Consider the following 17,603-nt stretch of genomic DNA (forward strand, 5'->3'; position numbering starts at 1 on the left):
CTGAGGGAGTTGTTTTTTTTCAGCCTGGAGAAGGCTCTGGGGAGACATTATAGCAGCCTTCAAGAACCTAAAGGGGGCTACAGGACAGCTGGTGAGGGACTCTTTGTCAGGGAATGTAGTGAAAGAATAGAGAGTAATGGCTTTAAGCTAAGAAGGGTAGATTTAGATAAGATATTAGGAATGAATTCTTTACTCAGGGGGTTGTGAGGCACTGGCACAGGTTGCTGTGGATGCCCCATCCCTTTTGGTGTTCAATGCCAGGCTGGATGGAGCTTTGAGCAACCTGGTTTGGCAGGGGGTTGGATTTAGATGGTCTTTAAGGTCACTTCCAACCCATATCATTTTGTGATTCTGTGGCTCCATGATTCCTGTGTAGGCTCCTCAGTCTATAATGGCACTTGGTGCTATACCTAGTTAATTGAACCTCAACCAATAATTACAGCAAAAAGGCCTGTAGGCAATGTTAAAGGCACACAGTGTTTGTGGGAATAAGTGTCTTGTTCACCAGTGCAATGAGTTTGCAGCTGAGCATGTACTGCAGCATCTGTTGCTGAAATAAGTCACCGAGTCAAAGTGGTCAGGTGTAGAGCAAGATGATATTACACTGAGATAAATTGTTGTTTATGGATGGGAGTAAATCATGACTGAGGCAGTTCATGCTCAACTCATGTTGGTCAAGTCCCCCTAGCACTTTGAAAATATTCTGTAGCCAGTTTTATGCTGTGATGTGATGTGGAATGGCTTAAAATATGTTCTGATCTGCCAGAAACAAAATTTAGGATAGCTCCAACACAAAATTTCATGTATGCAGTCCACACATACTACATACTTTACAGAAGAAATATTTAGAAATGGTTTGCTAAATATGGCAAAAGCAAGAGCTGTAGTTTTAAATGGCAATGCTCAGTAATGTATGTTGCTGATGATTTTACTAAATGCTCTTGAAGGTGGCTAACTGAAAATGGTAGAGGTTGATGCAAAGAAACCAAGAAACATACACTTTTATTCTCCTTCCAACCATTGAGTATTCTTTATTAAGCAGAATATTAACTTAAATGTTAACAGCATTCATCTCCTAAAGTTCAAATTTTCTGAGCAAATGTCATATAAAGTCCATTCCATCTTCTGTCTGACTTTTAAGTGCTTGCTAATTCAGTATCTATTGCAAACTGCATATGGTAGGAAAAAAATAATGTGATACTCTTCTGGATTCAGAGTAAGGCATCCAAAATTAACTTGAGGAAAATGCCTTTAATTCATCAAAGTGCTTCAACTTTAAGCATAAAAATAACCAATGAATCACATGCTTCAAGTAAGACTCATGTATGTGTTTCTTGCTAAATTAGGCATAAATTATGTCTCCATATCAAACAGCAACAAAAACTCAGTAAAAAGACAAAACAAAATATACAAAGAAAAGATAACCATGAAAGCTTTGGTTCAGAATCAATGCTTGCTCAGATGTAATACAGTCCACATAAGGTTTGTTTTGTTTTACTCAATCACTTTATTACTTATTGCTCAGTATCAAAAGGAATCAAACTGACATTAATTAAAGGCCATTGTGAGTTGTAGGTAATACTTGTATCATTCTTAGAATAGTATGATGAACATTGTAGGGATAAATTGAAATGATAGAAGACTCAAATAGGGACTCACAGTATGATGCAATCATGTAAACAATAGCACATATGTATAAGTTAATACAGATTTCCTTTGCCTACTTTATAGGCCTGATCAAAAATAGCAGATATTTCAATTCTAACAAATACTTGATTTTTTTTCTTTGAACTAGTGAATATATATATATATGTATATATAAAATCTTATAAAGCAGAGTGGATTAACATGTCTCTACTGCTTTCCTCTTGATCTTTAAGGCTTATCAGAATCCTCTGTTCTCCCACTGAGTTTACTGGTACTTTGGAAAATGAGCTGAGCAAACATTCATTGTTTGCACTGAAGAAAAGCCATTTATAAATTGCTGATATTCTCACAGATGATACGGAATCAGATACTTTTGATCAGCCAGAAGGACATGAATTATCGGAGTAGACCATTTACACTACAAAAGACAAAGTTTCAACAGTAAACAGCCCTGTAACTTCTTCCTCTGCAATTAAGTGACATGTAAGAGCTGCAAAATGTGTCTCTGAGTGGCTGCAGCTTGATCTACCATGTGAGCTTCTGGTCATGTGTAGCATTGCACTGTATTTCTTAAGGCTTTGCATAAGATCAGCTGTCCAACTAGGGCAACCCAACTATGAGACATGAGCTGTGCAACACAGATTCAAACTGGAAGCAGACTGACAGCATCTTTTTAGAAACTGTGTCAACTTTGCAAAAAGGCTTTTACAAACCTGGCAGCATCTGGATTTCTTTCTGCAGTATTGGCATTTAGGGCATTCATTAGGGGCCAATTACAGTAGTGTTAAAGACTGGCATTCAGTATCAAACTGGTCAAATAAGGCATGAATTCAGCAGGGAGCTTTGGGATTGGATTTAATGTCTATGTCATAATACATGCTAGGCAGTTTAAATGTATTTGGTGCAATTACGTACAATTAAATTAGGTTCCCTGTCTTGAAAGATCATAAGGCCCCTGATCTACAACAGGATTGGCACCGGCTGACCTGTGTAATTTGGTCAAGATCCATGGATCCCATGGGCTGCCCTCTGGGTACCAAAATGTTCATATGCCCAAAACATATTTGACGGTGGAGGCTTATGCAGCAGACCAGATCTGGCTGCACTGTCTCACTGAGACTGAAAGGATTTATGGGAGGCTTCCGGTGGTTTAGGCCAAAGTGGAATTTATGTTAGTGTATTTACTGCTGAATCCACAAAACTTCTTTTTTAGCAAATGAAAAAGATGGCCTTGATGGGTAAAGAAAATGCTAAGACACTCTGTGCCTTTCTGTCATGAATTTTGCATTTTGGTAATTACAGACTTCACTTCTATGTGCAGTCTGTCCTTTCCTACCATTTTCGGTCTTCCAGGGGGTCAGTTAGCTGTCTGATTTTTTACAAATAAGATTAATATATAAAATATTTTAAGTGCAATAAACACAGAAAAATATAAAACATTTCAAGTCTGTGTCTCTCTCCCAGCATTTTTTTCCCATTTTCTGTCTTACCAGATAAAGGTTCAGGAAACATGGAGAGACACTTCCAAGCAGGCTTCTGAATTGGATGACCGGCTATTTTTGTGACCTATGAGAGCAGCCATCACACCTGATGCAGGCTGAGAGATTTTGTTTGTATACAGAGAAAACAAAGGATACACAAGGGTTGCTACTGTTTTGTGTGGTAAGATGGCACAGAAAGAGAAAGCTGCCGAACTCCAGGGCACAGTGCATTTCTTGGTCTGACGTTAACATGGTGACTCCAAACTGCTTTGTTATGAGACTAAAAATCAGGATTAAACGCTTAAACTGATCGGTTGATTCTGGGGACAAAACTGTAGAACCACAGCCACACTTCACTACAAGCATTGGACTGAAGTATGAGGACAGTTTGAATGGTATTTTTCCCCCTCCCCCCAAAAAGGTAAGCTGCCCAACAGTTACTTATGACACAAGAACAGGACACAAGTTTAGTTGTTCAGAGCAGCTGTCTGTCTCCATCAGGGTTGTAACAGCCATCTTGCACTAGAAATCAGAAATCCTTTTCTTACCGTATTCCTGTTAGTTTCCAAGGACCTAATTTTCCTGCTGTTTTCTGACTATATTTTCTTCCAATCATTCCACTTTTCTTATTTCTTAGTGTTGCTGTGGCAGTCTAAATGTCTTTTTCTTCTTGTAGTTGCAGTTTTCTCACAATTTCCCTGAACATCTGCAAGACAGCCCATCTGGGTTGACACAGTGTGAGATGAGGCAGACAGGCAATTGCCAACAAAGAGTTCCTGCTGCAGCAAGTGGGCTGTTGAAATCAGATGTTTTCTAAGATGTCTATGGGGACAAAACCTTTCTTCTTCCCACTGTATACTTTGATAAAGCCGTCGTGTTCCTTTTCCGAAGTCACGCAAATCTGAATGCAAAGAAGGTATAAAACCAAAAAACTCTTTGCCATGATCAAGAGACAAATTATTACATGCTATTTAGTAGGTGGGTTAGACACTCTGCTAGTTACTTCTGTAAGCATATGAATCTTTTGTTTAATTCTCACTGCTTTGACAAGAAACCTGAACTCATGTATTCAGAGCATTACCATTCCCCCTGCCTCCCTGAAGTGCCACATATGCATGAGAGACATCAAAATCATTAACAACCTTGTAGCAGATCAAAGATTTTGAAGCTTGAATTATGACTTCAACCTACTCTTAACTATCATGATTTACTTGTCTATATATGAGAAGCGTGGGTAATTCAGACCACAGGCTACCTGGCTCCTTCAACAGTTGGTGTTGAAAATAATCATGATGCCAAGGTGAGTCACACATAGTAGCAGATCTGAATGCTGGCATATTCTCTTTGGCATGTTTAAAGAGCCCAGGCGCTTCTCAGATGGGCAGTGGGTTATGTTATTTACTCGGCTCTCTCACCAACAGGTGTCTGTGTCTGTTTTGAATACCAAAGTACGTGATATGAATACAGCTCTGCAAGTGTGTTTGTACAACACATGCTCCTAAAGGAGGCAATTACAGTAGAAACCATATGGTCTTTACAATAGTACAAATATGACATCAAGGTAAAGGTTTGCGTTTCCTAAAGACCTTTGCGAACTCATGTACTTCCATTTCAGTGCATATCCTGGGGCATATTTGATAACATTTGAGCTATGTGAAAGCAGAGGGACTTAAGAATGAGCACACGAGCATCGAGGCACATGGAATTAAGAATTGTTTTCAAACTTCTGTTCCAAAGAAGTATGTATTTCCTATTAATCAATTATGGTTAAAAAGAGACAGAAAACTGATTTTGCTGTTGAAACCAACTCACTGATTTCTCATTATTGCCAGGTCTTTTAAGCATTCTGTCTGGACTAACAATCACAAATGCTCTGTCTGATAGCTATTTACAGTGTTTAATTATAATAATTCAGAGACTATGAAATGAACAAAAATGGCTCTAAAATGTTCCTGGCTAAATTAATTTCAGCATGACTGTTACAGATTGTATGGTGATACTTAAATACTACATCTGAATTCTGGGCTGGATTGTCCTCCTTTTGTCACACATATAAAATTTACTAGCAATACTAATGCTGCCAGTGAAAAATGAGAGGTCTTAAGATGGAGCTGAAGTTGCTTCATATTTGCCACCTCCAGTATTTGGAAATGGTCAGGTGCATTTCTGTAGCTATAAACATGGGTTTGGAAAGCAAATGTACTCTTTAATATTCTTACTTAAGCTACCTATGTAATTCTAACTGAATTGCATCCTTGGGGCAGAATTACTGGTCTGTATCTCTGAGAAAGGCTGTGAAAACGTCAATGACAACAGAAGAAGCCTACAAAACAAAACACCAGACTATAAGAATGACTGAGCACAGCAGAGAATCCAAAAAACACTTTGGTTGAAAGAGATAAAGTAAGATATATTCAGAAATAACTTAACTGGGATCTAGTATTATAAAGTTACTTCCCATTCTTTCACCCATTTTTTTCTGTTTCTGAGAAAGAAAGAAAGAAACAAAAAACACACAAAGAAAACAAAACAAACAATTGCTTAGATCCTGACTGTTGGCTGAACTTGTCAACATCTACCCTCAGGATTTTTTTATCCATCAGTCAGCCCTGAGCAGATGGGGGACACAAGCAATCAGGAAACAATCCTTCAAGCTGCCCAGTCATTTATAATTTCCTGTTCTTCTAAGTCCTGTGCTTTGAATTTGAGCTCAAGTGGCATATTCTCTTTGTCACTTTGAATTCACTCTAGTTTTCTGCAGCTGTCTTTTGCTTATCTTCTCTCTCCCATCTATTTATCCTGTATGTCAGCCACAGGCTGGTTCTGATGATCTAGTAATTTGGTTATGAGGACAGCACAATTTTGAGGGCTGTTCTGGAGCCTGCAGCTTTCCATTTCTGATGGCTCCCTACCACACAGCAGGATCCGTCAGTGAACAACACATACTGCGTTCTGTCTTCTGGCACCTCATTCATGTGTGCCTCTTCAGCACAGGTTATCTCTTCTGTCAGCACTCTGAAATCTATGCCTTCTTGCCAGCCCATGATCTCTTCCAGGATTCCTTGGTGGTTAGGTTTTTCCATTCGAGCCCACTGTGTAATTAATGCTATCCACTTACTCCACGTAGTGTCAGTCACATGGTGTGTAGTGGGAATTTTCCTTTGAATATCCAATGTAACGCAGGTAGCTGTGGTGCCAAGAGGAGCTGCGCTTCTGTACCAACAACTTCTGAAGCAGCTTCAACACCCTCATGTGCCATTAGTATATCTTTTTCAGTTGGGGCGTAACTGGCTTCTGATCCTCAATAGCCCTGGCTCCAGAAACCCAGAGGTCAACCTTGAGTTTTTTTCCAGGGTTTTCTGCCAGAGGCTCCAGATGAGGCCATGCTCCTCAGCTGCAGTGTAAAGTATGTTTTGCACAGCTGGTCTGGTATGGACAGGCCCAAGGGCTACTGCACAAGCTATTTCTTGTTTGATTTGTTCAAAGGCCTGTTGTGGCTTGGGGCCCCACTCGAAATAGTTTCTCTTCTGAGTCACTCAATATAGAGGACTCGCAAGGTGACTATAACCTGGAACATGCATTCTCCAGAATCCCATTAGGCCTAGGAAAGCTTGTGTTTCTTTTTTGCTAGTTGGCAGAGACATTACTGTTATTTTGTTGATCACATCCACCAGAATATGGCAACGTCCATCCTGCCATTTTACCCCCAAGAACTGGATTTCCTGTGCAGGTCTCTTGACCTTACTCTGTTTAATGGCAAAACCAGCTTTCAGGAGAATTTGTTTTACTTTCTTCCTTTTCTCAAAAAATTCTTCTGCTGTGTTGCCCCACACGAGGATGTCATCAATGTATTGCAGGTGTTCAGGAGCTCCCCCTTGTTCCAGTGCAGACTGGATCAGTCCATGGCAAATGGTAGGGCTGTTTCCACCCCTGGGGCCCTTGATTCCAGGTGTATTGGATGCCTCTCCAAGTGAAAGCAAACTGCGGCCTGCATGCTGCTGCCAAAGGGATGGAGAAAAATGCATTAGCAATATCAATTGTGGTGTACCACTTGGCTGCCTTTGACTCTAGTTTGTACTGAAGTTCTAGATGTCCAGCACTGCAGCACTCAGCAGTGGCATGACTTCGTTCAGGCTGCAACAGTCCACCGTTGGCCTCCACTCTCCATTAGACTTTTGCACTGGCCATATAGGACTACTAAAGGGTGAGTCTTTCTGATCACTCCTTGGCTCTCCAGTCAATGAACCAACTCATGGATGGGGAACAGGGAGTCTCGGTTGGTGTGATGTTGCCATTGGTGCACTGTTGTGGTAGCAATTGGTACCTGTTGTTCTTCAACCTTCAGCAATCTTACAACAGAAGGGTCTTCTGAAAGGCTAGGCGGGGTAGACAGCTGCCGAATCTTCTCTGTGCTCAAAGCAGCTACGCCAAAATCCCACTGGTACCCTTTTGGATCCTTGAAGTACCTTCTCTTGAGGTAGTCTATGACAAAGATGCATGGAGCCAGTCACAATGGGATACTTTTGCCACTCATTCCCAGTTAGACTCACTTCAGCTTCCAGTACAGATAGTTGTTGGGATCCCCCTGTCACTCCAGAGATACAGATGAGGTCTGTCCCTTGGTAGCCTGATTAAGCTACCAAGGTAGCATTAAGGTACATTGTGTGCCAGTGTCCACTAGAGCTTTGTATTCTTGTGATTCCATTGTGCCAGGCCATCAGATCCACACAGACCAGTAAGTCCAGTTATCCCTCTCCTCTAGCTGGCCAGAGGCAGGGCCGCTCTAGTCCTGGTTGGAGTGTCTGCCACTTAATTGTTGCAAATGAGAAGCAGAGGGGCCTTCATCAGGGTCAAGAATAACATCAGCCCTTCTACTGCCTCTGGAGAACTGCCCAACAGAAACTGGAGCAGCATTTTTCTTAGGAGACCCTCTTCTTGCTGCTGTATTTCCTTGCAGCTCACATACTCGAGCAGCTAGGGTTGAAGTAGGTTCACCATCCCACTTCCTCACATCTTCCCCGTGGTCACGCAGATAAAACCAGAAGGTACCATGTGGTGTGTGTCTTGGGTACTCTCTTCCTCAAGCAGGAAAATACTGATTCTTAGTGGCTGAAATATCACTTTGTCTGGATGAGGAGGGATATGCTCATTCTACGAGATGGTCAAGCCTATGGGAGAGTTTCTCTACAGCTGAGACACAGGCCCATAGCAGAACAGAGAGATTGTCCTCATATTTTTGAAGCTGGCAAGACAGAGTATACACTGTTGGTCCCACCCCCTCCTCCCAATTAAATACTGCCAGTGTACTGGTATGTGATGATGGTGCACTCCGCACCAATTTATGCCACATGGATGTTGTGCCCTGGACTTCATCGGGATCTTGAGATATCTGGGCATTGTCCAAATCACTATAAACCATCTCCAGCACAGCTAATTCCTGCAGATGCTGGAGACCTTTATCCATAGTGGTCCACTTGCCTCTCTGATATACAATATCTTTCTTATGGGGATACCTTTCTTTCACAGCTGCCAGGAGTTGCCTCCAGAGGCTGAAAACCTGTGTCCCTCTCCCAATTCCTTTGTCAATTACCATTTCTCTAGAGAGGGATCCCGGCTGCTTGTCTTCATTGCTGTCTAATTGTTGGCTATTGGCCCCAGTGTCCCAGCGTTGAAGCAGCCAGGTGAGGATGTGTTCACCTGGGCATCAACCATAATCCTTTCGTATTTCTTGCAACTCACTCAGGGATAGGGATTGGATGGTTTCTATTTCCTTTATGATTTCCATCTCTTCTTCCTGCTGTTTTTGCGATGGTTCTGCTTTAGAGGTGCCTGCCTTTTCCTCTTCTCCCTCTGTCTTAGGAGAGGCTTCTTCCCTTACTAAATGAGCTGACTTCCGTTTCCACTGTTTTGACTTGACTGTGGGGTGACTGATACCGTAGTTGGTTGGTCCTCTGGGTCAGCCACAGCACGTGTTATCTAGTCATCAGACACAGAGACTTCCTCCCTCTCTTCAAGGTGCTGGATGATGTTAAACAGTGTTTGATAGGAGTAAGCCAGGACCCAGCACAATGCTGCAAGCTGTCATTCTCCAGCATTATCAGTGTCAGGACATACAACTCTCAAACATTGTATCAGGTTTTTAGGATTTGTTCAGGGGTGAAGTTTAAAATTATTGGAAGAGACACCCGTGACAGGTACCTGCCTATATCCTCCCACACACCTTGCCACCTGCCACAAGACTGTTTCAGGACAAATTCCAGGGTAAGCTTTCTAAACAATCGATTAATCTTAGAGAGAAGAGGAAACCTATTATTCAGAATTAGAAATAGCAATATATGGGTTACACATGGATATTCAAAATATTCAAAAACTGTTGTAATTAGCCCACTGTGAAAGAAGGAGAAGGTACCATTCCTGATATTATTCATAAACTGACTTCCAGATGAGGAAAGGAAGGCCATGTAATTCTGAATATTCTCTAAAAGATGGTTTCCATGAGACTCAAATGATAACAGTGCAGAGCCTGAATGCCAGATTAAACTCAAGGCCAGTGCTTGGCAGCACAGCAATTTTTTAAAAAAAAAAAAAAAAAAAAAAAAGAACACAGATTGTAGCACACTCTCAGATTGGATATAGAGGAGAAAGGAGAACATGACATGGATTACATTACACATGAATAAACAAGCAAATATTAACAGGACACTGAACATGGTGACTAGCAAGTAAGTGTGTTAGTTGTAAGAGTTTTAATCAATTCTATTGTTATCTCATCCCTTTGTGCCCCACTTTGGGTGCCAAAAAGGACTGTGGTGGTTTTACCATGCTAGGCAGCTGAACTCCACCACAACTGTTCTCTCACCCCCCCCCCCTTAGAAGAAGAGGGAAGAAGTAAAGGAAAGAACAACTCATGGGTTGAGATAAGGATAATTTAATTAAAGGGAAAAAAATGATTAAGGAAAGATTATTATTAATTAAACAATTTAACTAAAGGGAAAAAAAAGGAAAGGGGAAAAGGGAAAAACAAAACAAGTAATGCCTGTGTGCATGTGCAGAGGAAAGGAATTATTCCCTGCTTCCCACAAATGAGCAATGCTTGACCATGTCCTTGAAATAGGGCCTCAATGCATGTAGCCGGTGTTTAGGAGGACAGACGTTTTCGCAATGAGAGCCCATCCCTCCCCTCTTCTTCCTTTTTCCACCTTTTTATTGCTGAGTATGACATCACATGGTATGGAATATCCCTTTGGTTGGTTTAGGTCAGCTGCCCTGGTGATGTTCCTTTCTCACTTTTTTGCCCACCCCCCAGAAGGGTTAGAGAGGTCCTAATTCTGTGCCAGCACTGCTCAGCAGTAGACACAACACTGGTGTGATACCACTGCTGTTCTAGCTACAAGTGCAGAGCACAGCACTGTATGGGCTGTTGCAGGGAGAGTTAGTATCCCAGCCAGACCCAGTACACCAGGTCAAGAGGTCTTCTGTTTGTCTCTAAGAATGACAGGGACACCGTGAATTTCTACATCTGCTGCTGTCTGTGCACTGATAGTCCTTGTCTAAATGAGCTCTGTGGATGGAAATGATAAGTAATTCGGGTTTCATGCCCATTTTTGCACAGTGCAAATGATAATGACAGGTTTTATATCAGCAGTTTCACTAGCTTTTGGACCAAGAACACCAGCATGTTTTACATATGGCACTTATTTAGGGTTTTAAAGTTGGTGTGGATGCATAATGGGCTGTGCTCGGGTTGTAGGTCCTTGCAGAATTTGTGTGCCACTCAATGTCTCTGAACGAATGTCCCTGTTGAGAAAGACTGGCATCAGTGCAAATCAAAGAGGTGGAAAAAAGGACCCTTTTTCCTTCAAGCCTAGCTCTCAAGAGCAGCATCTGTTGCAGGGGAGCACAAGAATAACTGCAGCTTCACTTTCTGAGCTGGGTTTGTGTCAGCAGTGCAGCTGATTTTCAAAGGCAGCTGAGTCATGCTTTTAGAAATTCAGTTCCTTTTAAAGTACTTCAGGATGTACAGTGTGGGTACCTAAAATAATTCCCAGGCACTGAAAAACCAGATACCAACAAAGCACCCTGACTAATCAGAAGACCTGAGCCTGTTGGATCCCCTAAGCTGCAATCCTGCCCTGTTGAGCCCAGCCTCAAGGTTGGGAGCCTGTGCCTGAATGTGTCCATTCCCAGGCTCTCCTCAGGTGGCTGGATCAGACGTACACATAGCTGCTTATATACATGTACCTAAAAGTTATGTTTTTTGAAATATGGGTGACCGGGTGTTGGGGGATGCCTCAGGGACAGCAAGGCTGACAGCTCTGGTTTAGAGGCTATGGCCATCACAGCAGCAGAGGACTGTTTGCAGTCACTGCAGAACCTGGCTGGGAGATGCTTTCTGCAGTGGGGCTAGTTTACCTCAGTAATATTTAAAAACCACATTCATTGCAAAAAGTTGCACTGATCTTTACGTAAACTCACAGTCCACATTTGGATAAGGCAGTTTCTGACTGGCAATCTTGTTACAAATGTTGTGGTTTGGGGTTATTTTTGTTGCACAAGAGCACTTGTGCAATGTAAGATCAATTGAGTTATTTAATCACAAAGATCTAATCCCTAAAGTGGTTTATATTTGTGAGCCTGTAAACATCAGAAGAGATGCCAATGAAGGGTGTGAGTAGTTTTTGTTTGTTTTGTTTTTGTTTTAAAGAGTTTATTTCCTTTATTTAAATAGGATGTTAGAAGAGGAGTGAAAACAGACATTTAGACAATAGACTATTATGACTTCTTTAAAAATAGGGATGATCAAAAATCTTAGAGGCATTTTAAAAGAGATGCTCTTCCAAACCCTGATGATACATTAGGTAAAACTTTTCAAAATGGTGACTTTTTTTTTTTTTTTTTTTTTTTTTTTTGGTGAAAAGAGGTGAAAACAGAGCCTGTAGGTATGCAAAGACACATTTGTATAATATGAGGATTCAGGTAGACTAGAGCAAAAGTTACAGGCTGGAGAAAATTTTATATATCCAAGTGAAGCTGCAATCACAGCTGGAAACTATGTAGACAGTATTGTGTGTGGGACAGCTTAAAAACATTAAAACAAACAAACAAACAAAAAACATAAAATGGCCAGTTTTGTTTTCCCTGTTAAGAATCCTACTTTATTGACTTTATTGATATCAGGGGCTAAGTCTGCCTCTCTCTTGAAGATTTGTGATTGAGCCCAGTGGTGCCCAGTCACCTTCTGAATTGGTTTCAGGAACCACAAGTCTGTCACTGAACCCTAAACTCCAAGATGCTGGTGTCTCTGAAGCAGTACACTTCTTATTCCCCAGGCCAAGTTCCATATTCCATAATGAAACTTTCAAGGAATCCTTTGTGAAGACTATACCATGCATATTGCACAAGATGTACAAATGTGCTGTTTTGTTTTTCCCTTAGTGCTGCTCTCCTTGAGTATTGGCTTTGCCAGAAAGGTCCACATGAAGCCGAAACCCAACATGTCCTTCACAGGACATGAAAATACCAAATGATTCCAGAGGAAGCCTCACCCACTGTGTTTCAAACTTTGAAAATGGCTCTGCTTGCCTGAAATGGCTTTTCTTAGGTATTGTTGATGTGCTTATATTCCTTGGTGTAAAGAATACCCATCATTTTTTGAATCATGCTTTATAAGTATGGACTCTCAATCTGAGAATATTCATGTAAAGTACAGAGGAGGTACAGAACTGCAGTATAAACTATGGATGTTATCAAGTGATATACTGAAAATTCATATTACTGTCACTGAATGTTTTTTCCTGTTGGTATATCTTCCCTGCCTTCATTGTATGTATGGCCCTGGCCCCTCTAAAAGCCCTGCAGAATTTTCCCCAGTGAATTAACACAGTAAAATGAAGGTGATCTGTCATAAGAATAGGAATACAGGAATTTATTAGATGAGTTAATGAGTTTTTCTAGCTAAAGTGAGACTTGACAGGAATTGGTAGCAATGAATGATCTCTCCTTCTTGCTAATTTGAAACAAGCCAGTGCTTTGCACATAGTACATATATTGTGCTCACGGGGCTCTGGACACTGTGCCCAGAGAAAGCAAAAAAGCCTGCTTATATCCCACACATATTTCCCAAATGGAAATGGAATATTTTTTTTTTTCCAGAAGTCCTATTCAGATGATTTTTTTAAAAACTTTCTATGCAACTTTCTATGCATTCCATGCTGTTCACCTCTCCTAGCAGGAGAAATAAATGATGGAAAAAGAAAGGACAGAAAATAAGAGAAGTGTCTGAAGAAAGAAGAAAGGAAAATTGTCTTTGGAAATATAACATAAATTTTTAAAGAACAAAATTCCCAGTAAAAATTATTATTATTATTTTTTTCCCCACAAGAATTGTTTTTCCACAGCAAAAGAAAAGTTGTTCTGCTAAAAAAAAAAAAAAAAAAAAAAAAAAAAAGACAATAAATTGTGCCATTCAGGAAATGATCTCTGAGGCAGGAACATGTCCTTCAGGCTGGGTCATGGAGTCCTTGTGCTCCTGCCTCCATGCTGCTACTGCACACTGGTCCTGTGCAGGCTGCCAGCTCCCACTGGAGATTACTAGGGAGCCAAATCCCTTCATGGAGCTACAGGGGGAGGCAAATGACTGTCTGGAACTCAACCCACTTAGAAATTACTCAAAATGTCTTTGAAGCCCTTTCAGTGTCCCCTCTTTGCATAATTTGTGTGAGGGTGGAGCAGGCTTTGTTGGCTCCACTCCTTTTGTCTCAGTGCTCTGCACTCAAATGCTGGTGCAGCCTGATCTTTGTCCCCTGTTTTACACCAAACATCTATTTCCTTTTCTTCCTCTGAAGCCTCTCCCACCGTGGAGCAAGAACATATTAGCACTTGCTTTCACCCTCAACATTTTTATGGATTTGAGATAGATGGGGTTAAACAAGTTTGCTAAAAAAAGGAGGGAGTAGACAGACAGGATGGATTCATCCCCTTTTTGCCTCCCGCTCTACCACAGACAATAATTGACTCAAGATTGTGAGCTCCTTTGTAAACCTATTAAGAACTAGGGACAATCTGAAGCCCTTGTGTTCAGATGCAGCTGCCAGACCTTCCCACTTAAAAAATGTGGTCTTCTGAGAAATAAGGCAAGAAACTGTGCCCTTGCTGTCTGCAGAAGCAGCCACTCTGACAGAGAGAATATGGTACGTCCACTGACAAGGAAGGACTCAGACTGTGACCATTCCCTCATGCTGGCACACCAATTTCCACACTCATTTCCCCAAGCTTTGCCTTTGTGCTTGGTTTATACTAGAGCACAAAGGGTGCCAAACCTACAGTTCTGCTTTGGTAATGATTTTCCCTCTGTGTGTGTATATATAAACAATCAGAAGAAGAGCTGGGTTAAAAAAAGAAAGAAAATCAGGCACCTTATCTCTTTCTAGCAACTTCAGGGCTGCCAAATGTAATAAGTGCACAGGAGCATTTAAAATATATTCTGGTTATTGTATTGCTATGCCTTCCTTTAAAAGCTGCATACACCCAAGGACTGTTAGCACTTGTACGTTTTGCTATGCCACAAGGCAGCTGCAAAAGTACAAGTTAACCTTATCTACCCCTGTAGTGAAACATTACAGAGGTTCTGCATGAATAAAATTATGGTCCTGGAGTCCACTCTGGTTTTTGCTCTACTTATATTAAAATCAGTGGCTTTCCAGGCACTGTAAGGCAACCACCTTCTGGTAATGTGACATAAATCACCTGAGGCAAGGAAATGCCTAAAGAAGTGGAAGAAAGCTGGACTTGACAAGAAACAGTGAGAAAAAGCTGGCTTCCTGTTTCATCAAGGTGTTGTAGAACCTAGGCTGTACATGGCTGTTAGTCAGCAGTCCTCCTATTTACATGAGCTTATGCCCCAAACTTGACTGTCCCTTACTACATATTTTGAGCTATATTCTTCTCTCACTTTACCCCAGCCAGCATTTATTGCAGCATCACTAGACTTGACACTTGAACGTATTAAAAGTCCAGTAATAATTGTCTTTAAAGATGTACTTAGAGTCAGATCAAAGGCACACGACAGAATGGTGGCCGTAGGTTTTATGTTGTGAGCCCACCTAAAAAGCACAAAGTAGAAGCTGCTGAGAATTCAGCAGGATGAATAGACCCTGCAAATCTTCTCTGATTGTGGTGTACTATAATTCAGAGCAGCACTTGTAGTTTAGAATAAATTATGACTTGTAGAGAGGATGTGTAAGTGGCATCACAAGCAATTAATGATTAGAGATATTTTGTAACCAGTGAGTAAGGGTTACATTTAAGATTCAGAAGTTTGTTCAGTGCTGTGTTAACTCTGCTCCTGCTGAAGCTGAAACAATGCACTGTGCTAAATATTTAGGTAAAGTAAGGTCTGGGGAGGGAGCTAATGTATTTTATTAGATTAGCTCTAATAGTGTGGAGAAAAGCAGACCATTTGTCAGGCCCTCAAGGTCTACTTCTAAGACTCTGTGTTTTCAAGCTGTTCTTCTGAGGTCAGCAGGTGAGTAACATGTAAAGCATCTTTATGAACAGCTGTGAGACTGAAAATTTAGGCCACAATAGGCAGGGAGTACGTGTTCACACAAGGCCAATGCTGCTCTTAGCTGGTTGCTAGACTATTACTCCATCAATAAAAAAATCTTGAATATGTAGTTAAATTGCAATGAACAGTATCTGCTTGTGCTCAGTTTAGACAGCTTTCCCTCTGGTCACATCAGACTGCTGGATGCTCAAGTCTCATGGGAATCCAGCCCAGGGGATCCCCATGCAGTTACCTGGTTCTCTTTCAGAGTTATCTGTCCCTGCTCCTTGCAGCCAATGAATGTCCTGATACACCTGTAAATCTTCTCATCACGTTGCACTCTCTGAACAAAGTTAGCAGGAAAAAATCCAGTTCTGTCATCAATTTTTCCCTGTGGAGAAAACATATTGACAGAAGAACCTTATTAACACCTGGAGTTTTAATACAAGTTCAACATTGAAAATATATTATATATAAAAAATAATATATGTATTTATATATAATTTATATTTGTTATATATAATTTATAATTTATATATATATATAATTTATATATAACATAATATATATATATATATATATTTTTTTTTCCCTCTGGAAACAAGATACATAGATACAAAATAATTAGCACATACCTTCCACCAGTCTTCATTGGAGTCTTCCAGAAGAGTGATCATATCCCCTGGCCTGTAATTAGAAGAGGGAAAGTGGATTAAGATGACTCAATAGCTATGCTGCATCAGCTCCCACAATTAGCTTCTAATAGGGAGGTGGTCCTTCCTTGGTCATTTTATCTGAGCATTTACTGCAGGTAGACTCAACGAGGCAGCAAGGTTTTATTAAATCATATTAATAATGTAGGAAAAGAGTCTGTATAATGAGGCTAGATCTTTATTGGGAGACGACATCTTCTGTGAACTAGAATTTTTGTTTCCTGTTTAATAAGAAACTGTTTAAAATACAGTCTCTATTTGTTACAGGCATTGTCTTGTTATTTCAAGACATTTCGCATTGTTGGGACACACTACTTTATCATCTGTGTTTTCAAGCTGTGATTGCAGAAGAAAGGCAGCAGGAAAATATTTCTATTCAACTGACAAAGGCAATTAGTCAGCAGGAAATATAATTCTGCTCAGGAATGTCTTTTTGATTTGAATGGGACATATTTACCTTTATAATGCATGGTGCAGGGTTGTAATTGCTAAGTATCAACATCCAGCTGACTAGATCCAAAGCAGAGCTAGGAGAATAATTTGGCTGGAAATGCTGATAGTGAAATGTGCCAAGCTGATTTTTTACAGGTAGTTGAACAATTATTTGACCTCCTTCCCCTCACTGGTAGCACTTCATCAACGTTATTATGTAATTATAATAGTGCTGTGTTGTAGAAAATAAGTGGAAGCCCATTTGCAAATGGATTAACCTCAGAAATCTGTCTGCTTGATAAGAGGTATCTCTTTGATCTTAAAAAAAAAATTAATGGTTGACCCCTAATTATTCAGCTTTCCTTGCACACCGTGTTAGGATTATTGTGTCACTGAGGTATCAGCAAAAGAGCTTGCATCACATCTGAAGTAAGTGATGAACAGAGGGTCCAGTTTAGTGGGCTCTCACAGAGTACACATAGAACATAGTCTTCTCCAGATGGAGGTGGGAGTAGCAGTGGACCTCTGGTCTACTTGCCCAACAGTTATCACTGCTGCTTATGAATGGAGAAACTGGCATTTAGTCTTTCCTCTAACACTGGGATCTGAACCAATATGTTCTGATTTCAAAGAAAGGTGTTAATCAATAGGGCAAGAGGGTGGGATTTTCCTCAATCCTTCCTCAGGAAGCTGTTCCACTGTGTTTGGAATAATTAGATGTTACTGCAGTGAGAAAGGAAGCTAGAGAAAAAGCATGACTTGGTACCCCCATGGTAAAAGATTTCT

General features: G+C 40.7%; 1 protein-coding gene across 2 annotated transcripts in view; it reads right to left on the bottom strand.

The window, feature by feature from the left end:
* Positions 1-1,880: 1,880 nt before the first annotated feature.
* The window catches only part of STAC (SH3 and cysteine rich domain), a 92,302-nt gene continuing 76,579 nt past the window's right edge, over positions 1,881-17,603 (bottom strand). For both annotated transcript variants that reach the window (XM_082753262.1, XM_082753261.1), the window contains 3 exons: positions 16,308-16,359; positions 15,926-16,063; positions 1,881-4,029 (listed from right to left, as the gene is read on the bottom strand). In XM_082753262.1, coding sequence (XP_082609388.1) covers positions 3,931-4,029; positions 15,926-16,063; positions 16,308-16,359 — 289 coding nt within the window. In that variant the 3' untranslated portion in view covers positions 1,881-3,930. The remainder of the gene's footprint in view (positions 4,030-15,925; positions 16,064-16,307; positions 16,360-17,603) is intronic.

Source organism: Aythya marila (genome assembly GCF_965140915.1).
Source record: "Aythya marila genome assembly, chromosome: 2".
Lineage (NCBI taxonomy): Eukaryota > Metazoa > Chordata > Aves > Anseriformes > Anatidae > Aythya > Aythya marila.